Source organism: Poecilia reticulata, linkage group LG9 (assembly GCF_000633615.1).
Source record: "Poecilia reticulata strain Guanapo linkage group LG9, Guppy_female_1.0+MT, whole genome shotgun sequence".
NCBI lineage: Eukaryota > Metazoa > Chordata > Actinopteri > Cyprinodontiformes > Poeciliidae > Poecilia > Poecilia reticulata.
Genome location: NC_024339.1, coordinates 31378800 through 31386782, shown reverse-complemented (window position 1 = coordinate 31386782; position 7983 = coordinate 31378800). Strand labels below are relative to the sequence as shown.

General features: G+C 39.4%; 1 protein-coding gene across 1 annotated transcript; it reads left to right on the top strand.

The window, feature by feature from the left end:
- Window positions 1-2335: 2335 nt before the first annotated feature.
- Window positions 2336-5529, top strand: h2az2a (H2A.Z variant histone 2a). The gene is made up of 5 exons (XM_008419318.1): window positions 2336-2452; window positions 4009-4086; window positions 4208-4321; window positions 4398-4527; window positions 4618-5529. The coding sequence occupies exons 1-5, from the start codon at window positions 2450-2452 to the stop codon at window positions 4677-4679; spliced, it is 387 nt and encodes a 128-aa protein (XP_008417540.1). The 5' UTR covers window positions 2336-2449; the 3' UTR covers window positions 4680-5529.
- The last annotated feature ends 2454 nt before the right edge of the window (window positions 5530-7983 follow it).

The window sequence follows — 7983 nt, the reverse complement described above, 5'->3', positions numbered from 1 at the left end:
CATCGGGGCCCTCGGGGCAGTCACCCCCAAACTGGAGCAGTGGCTAAAACAGATCCCATGCAGGAACAACATCAGACATCTCAGTCCAGAAATGTGCAGTTCTAGGCACATGCAAGATACTGGAGGAGAACCTCAAGCTCCCAGGCCTCTGGTAGAGGACCTGAGCTCAGAGGATGAAACAGACCACCCACCTCACACTATATATGTGCTTTGGAGTTTCTGTGCTGATGAATGTTTTTGCAAAGCGATAAAAGCTGGTAGCTCTTGCATTACTACAAAATAAAGCTGTATTTCCTTCAGCCCACTGGTTGCAATGTCGACACCTTGAGATGCCATGAGACCTAAATTCTGAACTTCATGGCATGTCTGGCATATAACCATTCATTTTAGCTTTTAAACTGRTTVYAWTGATCCTGTKTCCAGACAGAGGGATAATCAGTAGCCCAGCATCATGACCTGTTTGTTCTGAAGATCCTGCAGCTTCCACTTCTCTTCCTAACATGGCGCCTCCTCACCCTGACTCTCGTACTGATAGGAGGAACCACAGAGCTGTTAGGTTAAAGCTCATCTTCTGAAGTTGGGATGTTTTTCATCCAACAGGTTCCAGAGAAATCACCTCAAACCAGATGTTGGACTGGATTTTATTTCACTGTCATTTGTGAATGTTAGAGCCTCATTTTCAACAGTGGAGCTATAAAGGTTGAAAAAGGTTATTATTTTGGAGAAAATCTCATTAACATCAATATTTCCACTAAATAAGAAGCACAAAAAATTGATAGAGGAAAAATGTCTCAGACTCTGAAGCAAGCAAGATGTCAGAGAGCAATAAAACTATTATTTTTTAATTAGGCAATTTAATTTCACATAATTATCGGGGTAGAAGCCGTTTGTTTGTTAAATACTTGAAACATATTTACCGTGTTTGATGTTTGTTGTGAATGATAGTCACAGACTAACAAGATAATTAGTCCAAGTTTGTGTTTATAGAACTGTGTTGCGCCACATCAAAGGTAAACAAAGGTAAAATAACTGAACAGGTGATCAACTCCAAACCTCTCCTACCTTTTTATTCTCCGTCTCTCTTTGTAGTTTAAGCACACCAGTTGCCGTGGCAACCGCTCCTCCTCGAGCCCAGCACAGATTACGTTTAAAACATTTAGTCCGTTAGATTTCAGGTTTTCAGGCTTGATATTTATTTTGCATCATTAATAAGCCTCTCATGAACACAGCGGTGGTTGATTAGTTCATTTTAACTCCTGCTCTGCTCTTTATTTTGGTATTGGAACCAAACGCACAGAATTGCTCAACACCTTGTTGAAACAATAATTACTGAGATTATTACTTTTGTTGGGTCATTAATTTGAAAACGTTTGTTGACTTTTTTTGTTGTTCTTTAATAAAGTTATGAACGTTTTGATGAGCCAATCAGAGGAGGACGTGCTGCTCTCAGCGTCCTGGCGGCTTTCAGTTTATCATCTAATGCCGAGATCAACTCAAAACCTTCCGCGATCAAACAGTTCAGAAACAATATGAAATGGGGGAGGATCTATTTATCAACTGATTAAATCGTGTTTTGGATTGTTCTTGAAAAACTAATCAGTCACGGCTGATTAGTGGGTGAACTCACAGCTGTAAGTGAACCCATTGATTTTTTTTACAGACAGCCGCTCCTCTCTCTTGCAGGTATTGCGCACTGCGTTTTTTGTTCATTACCTTAAGCATGAGAGAAGTCTCTGTGGTTTTGGATGACAAACGTTATTTAAAATAAAGGCAATATCTCACAGTGTCAATAGATCGTATTAACACTTTGTACCTTAGAACTGATTTTTCTTAATAGTTTTTTATTTTTTTTTTTTGAGTTTCAACAAAATGCCACACTGAATATGGCGGCGACGTTGCCTTACGCTCCAGAGGCCCATGAAAACATCTATTTTTATACGTCTATGACAGCTATCCTCTAGTTTTAAATGCATATCAAATGTATTTCCACGGCCTGTAACTTCTGCATGGCTGAATTTTACTGATAGGATATCAATTTCCTCAATGCATCCTGACCAGAATGTTATATATAAAGACGCTACAAACACCGTTCTATTGTAGTTCAACAGTTAATTTCTACTTTATGACTGTATCGTGCATTTTTGGGATGAATGTGACTGGAAGGACACTCCGCACACATGTAGTCCCGCCTACTTGTTGGTTCCGTGCGCAAAAACAGAGCAACGGAGATCTTCGGGTGGGGGATGGGTTGGTTTTTCTGCACGTCTTTCGATGATTGGCTGAACGGCAGATTCGAAGTAATAACGCGCGATCTGATTGGCTGGCCTGGCTCCCATCGAGGGGTCGCAAGCAAAAGATTTGCAAAAGGGTTTATTGTTTCTTTGCTTTCGGGAGCTGAAATTGTTTGCTACTCCTCAGTTCTTCAATCAAATTTCCAGACGAAAAAAAAATGGTACGTTAACTCCAATTAATGCCGAATACATTCCCGAGGCGTTAGAGTATTTTTGGTGTAATAAACACGCAGTGGGCAGAAAGTGCTGTTTTGAATTAGAGCTGAGAAATTTCGACTAGAATGTGACTAGAAAGCTTCGCTGAACGGGGCTGTCAGCTAACGAGTTAGCATGCGTTGTTTAAGCCGTTGGTTCAGGGTTACATTTATAATTTCATGCCTCGTTTTTATTTCGGTCGCAATGCTTCATTCATAATGCAGGCTTTGACGAAGAAAAGTGTCATTTTTTACGACTTGTAGCTCATGTTAAATCATGTTGAGGCTCATTAGCGGGCTTAGTCAACATGTTTTGTGTGCTACAACTGTTGGTGGGTGGTTAGTAGTCTCTTCTGGAAGTTGTAATATCAATGACTAGATTAACGGAAATCGTCTGGAGTTGTCGCTGAGCAGCCAGAGGAGTGTGAAAGGGAACTTTTTCCTTTGCAACGGCTGTGAATGAAAACTTGACCGCTCACAGTCTGTTTTGTTTGACGGCGGGTGGGGGGGGATTCTGACATCAGCCCCCTGACAGCTTATGTTTTTGTTTTGTTTTTATTGTTTTTAGAGCGTGTTTTTATGAATATGTTCGGTTTCATAGCCAGTCCACGTGGAGGTCGCCTGAAGGCTCGCAGTTCAGCCTGACTCGTGTCGTTTTGGGGTTTGTTTTGTTTAAGATTGGCGGGAAAGCTAAGCTGCTCAACCGACCGTCTGTAACGTTCGGCGCTGAAGTTCGCATCCGAATCAGCACTTGAATAAAGGGCTATTTCTTATTTTTTTTAAGTAATCAGGGCTACATCTGGATCATGATGTAATATGCTGAGCATGATCTAACCTGCAGTGGATTATTTTGATCAAAATATATTATGTAAAAACATATGGTTATGCTTTTTCTAATTTGAAAACAATTATTTAAATCTTCTTTTTGAGTAGGCGCATCCATGACCTTTGACTAGGACCAAATTAGCAAAGTATAACGAATCCCAGATTTTAATTATTCTTAATATTGTAACTTTTAAGATGGATTTGATTTGAAGTTATTGAAATAATGTGAAAAAATATAATAAAAATTGCGAAATGGAGGGTTTATAAATCAAACTGTTTTTAACCACTGCAGAATAAACGGGTCTGGTTTTGATTCTTGTAGGTATTTTTGATTCTCCAGATGGATGCCTGTTGAAGGTCTTTAAAATTATTCTAAAATCTAGAAACATATTAGGATTTTGTAAAAGTAGAGTTGAGGTTTATTAAATCTTAAACTTGTGTTTTAAGTTAATATCTAGGAATATTTCAGATCAGATGTGTACGTTTAACCAGAGCTGCTGAAGGCTGATCCAGATTAATTGAAATGTGAAATAATGTTGCATTATCTGCGTGTTGTTAAATCAGTTTTATCTTTTGTTATAATAATCATCTTTATTTATATAAACTCAATCTTTTCTTCAGCCTGAATCTGTAAGTTTCCGTCTGTTTGTTGTTTTAGTTTGTTTAGTTGTCAGTAATGAGGCAGCGTCTTTCTGCAGGCAGGAGGAAAGGCAGGAAAAGACAGCGGGAAAGCCAAGGCCAAGGCGGTGTCGCGCTCCCAGAGGGCTGGGCTGCAGGTAAATATTCTCTTCATTTGGCGGTTTGTGGTTTTGCGCTGCAGGTGTTAATTCGACCCTGCTTGAACTGAAAGATTTAGTTGCTTTGTTGTTGTTGTTTTTTGTCACTGCCTCGTGCCAGTTCCCAGTGGGTCGTATCCACAGACACTTGAAGACTCGCACAACCAGCCACGGCCGCGTCGGAGCCACAGCGGCCGTCTACAGCGCCGCCATCCTGGAGTACCTCACCGCTGAAGTACGTCCTCCTGTTCTGGGTGTGCTTGCTGCTCTGCTGTGTCTGAATGTTTGATAAATGCGTGTTATCTGATCAGGTACTAGAGTTGGCAGGAAACGCCTCCAAAGACTTGAAGGTGAAGCGTATCACTCCCCGCCACTTGCAGCTGGCGATCCGCGGCGATGAGGAGTTGGATTCTCTTATCAAAGCAACGATTGCTGGAGGAGGTGAGGAGCTCTTGTTTTCCTCGTGCATCGTTACGGTTGGTTTGTGTTTGGTGGTTTCAGTCTGACTGAGGTGTGGCGTGTTTCTGCCAGGTGTCATCCCTCACATCCACAAATCCCTCATCGGGAAGAAGGGCCAGCAGAAGACTGCGTAGACGCCACGTTGACCGGAAATTTGGGGGCTTGGGCTTTATTCGGACCAGGAGTTCACATTTGTTCTTTTCTATTATTAATATTATAGCAAACGAAGAGTGATTGTTAGACTTTGTGTTGGTATATTTCTCCCTAAATAGTTAAAAGTACAGAAAACCCCCTTAACTGCAGTAAACCTTTTTTTATGTCATTGTAGTCCGTTTGACTGGGGAGTTCATGATTATTGAAATGACCGTGAATTTGTTTGATTGGCCTGGGAATATGTGATGTTTTATACTGAAATTGTTTTAAAAAAAAACATTTTTTATATAAAAAAAAAAATCTTGTTTTGTGGTTATTTTTCCTAAAGTTACAATATTTCCTATAACCTGTTTTTTTTTTTTTAAATGATGGTTGATTTGGTAACAGCAGCTAAATGTGACATTTTTGCTTTTTTTGCTTCTATTACTGTAATATTTTTGAACTGCACAGAGATGCCGTTTTTCTTTTAGCATCAAAATATCAATGAACACGTACTGTACCAGTCTGCTACAGTGTTTTACTTTTTGTGAATGTTTACAGTGTTTAAAACTTGTTAAACTTGAAACTCCGTATTGACAGATGTGATCTGGGAACACTGAGCGAACGGCGTTTGGTTTTTCTCCTCCGGTTCGCCGCGTCGTTCTGACGCCAGGAAACCAGGGAGAAGATCAAAACTTCTACCTGCAGTTTTTATATGTATTGGCAGACAGAACTGTCCTCGCATGTCCATTTGATTTTATTTTTAACGACTCGGAAGCGTTTTCTAATAGTTGCGTGTTCAGGACAATGACTGCATATTTTATCTTTTAAATAAATACCCTTGACATGTTGTCCTTGGAGTTGTTTGAAACTTTTCCCTCTATGGTTCCCGATGTGATAAAACAGCAGCATCGTTAACTAATGCAATATTAATGTTTAATGATTATTGCAAAATATGTCTGTTTGCAGTAATTTTTTAAATTTACAGGGTATTTACTCCCGTCAGACAGAAAAATACTTTTTTTCTCGTTTTTGACAGAAACACCATCAGTATCTATAACATACCAGCAGGGGGCGCCACGAGAACAAACATGGCGATGTCAAGCGATTTAATGCGCTGACTGCATCTGTTCTTAATGTGCAAAATGTAATGGTCGAGTCGGAACTGAACAAGGATTCAGCTGTTAATCAGATGATTCACGTTTATCTGCTGCATCCAGCATCAGGCCGTCAGACAGGACCAGGTTTGTGTTTCAGCCGTGAGGCAGTTCAGAGGTCTTTACATGATGTCAATCAAACGTTACATGCAAACTCATTATTGATCCAGTTATTTAATAAAGTTTACTCATTTATTTCAAGGTGCTTTACACAGTTTTTCAATTTAAATGATTTAAAAAATCGCATCAATTCCAGATAATTATTCAAATAAGGTTAAAAACTTTCCAGCAGATTACAGCATTCACTCCTGGACAAGCATGTAGTGACAGTGGAGAGGAAAAGCCCTGGCAGTCATCGATGTGACTAAAAACAAAAACATGGATGAGTTTCTCTGGGACATCTGACCTTTAACCTCGAAAATGTTCTTCATGCGATGGAAGGCCGACTTTGGAACCGTCTTTATGTGTCTCTGAAGCGTCAGGTCAGAGTTCATCCTGATCTCTGGTTTCCAGCTGTTACAGCTGAAGCTCTGTGCTGACTGTCATTCCTCTTTAGGCTCAAATATAACTTCAGTAATCTGTAATCAGATTATTCACAACTGGATTTCCCATCAAATTCACCACAAGCCAGACGGTACCAAGCTCTAAAAAACCAGGACAGACCGACTGTTTTCAGTTAGGATGTTAAATGTTAGCTTCAGGCAGTAAAGTTGGGAAAAGTTGTTGATTCTCATCTCCTTCAAACCAAAGTGGACTGATGGAGTTTTTCTGTCTCAGTTTGAGCTTCACCAACGCGAACGAGGCCAGTTCAGCCACTTGTTCAAATGAAATCACGAGAATTACCCCTGATGTCTGGAATCCAAGGCTGAGCGATTCGTCTTGCTCTTTAGTTCTCCCCCTTTGCTTTATTTAAGCCACCGGCTGGTCCTTGAAGGGCAGCGCCGCTGTTTGTGCTGCCTTCTGCTGTCTGTTGATCATTTTCAAGGACTTCAGGACAGAAAGTGATGAGCATTTTTTAAGATTTAACTTCAGCTGATTGGAACAAGAGAGAGTAAAAATCTTTGTTATCTATTTACACAAACAGTTAATACAGAAAATGCCGATTAGAAATAATTTTTTCCCCATCGCTGTGGCGCCCCCTTCAGGGCGGCGCCCGTATGCGCAGCATGTCGGTGATTCATGTAGTAAAGAGCTGGCATGTCAAACAGCAGCCACCAGAGGGCGCACTGTAAGCGTTGGTTTTATGACAGCAAATAAGTTTATTTGTAGAACTTTTACAAAACTGAAGTTACAAACTGTTTTCCTCCCTCTGGTCACATCAGGGGGAAGCTGGAAAAGTATAATCTATTTAACATTTACAAAGTAAAATAATAAAAAAAACAACTTCTGGAAAACGTCAAAAATGTTGAAACACATTTTTAAATTATGGTAAAAAAAAAAAAATAGAACTGCCTTCGATTAATATAAACTGGAACAGTTAATATTAATTTGTATTCCAGCTTCTCATTAGTATTCATTGTTATTCCACTGCAATGTAGAAGTTTCTCTTTTGTTGTTTGCATCATGTAAAGTACTTTGAACTGCCTTATTGCTGAAATGTGATACAAATAAACTTGACCTGACTTATAAATTACCAGGAGAGATTATGAGGTTATGACGATATTAATGCTGATGATCCACCAAACCTCATCAGAAGACATTCATGATGTCATTTTATTGCAATTTTGAAGATGTTTTTCTGATCGTTTCTGTTCTGTCTTTAAGTTTAAACCTTATCAATGCATGCTAATGTGAACCAACTGCATGATCCTAAACGGTCAGCAGGTCAGCAGACAGATTAAGGCTGTTTGGGAAACAGGATTTCTCGTGATGGTTTTGGAGTTTTTCCTCTGAACCGTCTGGATGAATCCTGAACTCAGAAAGAAATCTGTGATCTGTCTGTTTCTTCTGAGGAAAAAAAAAATCAATCCTAAATTCCTCTTTTTCAAACTTTTATGTTTGTAGCCAGGAACTTTTTTTATTTATACAATATTTTTTTAAAACAATTTGCTGATATTATTCACTGTAAAATAAATTATCTGCATTTATTTATGAAACATTCTTTCAATAATTCAAGATTTTTTTTCCCCACATACTTGGTGATTCACCT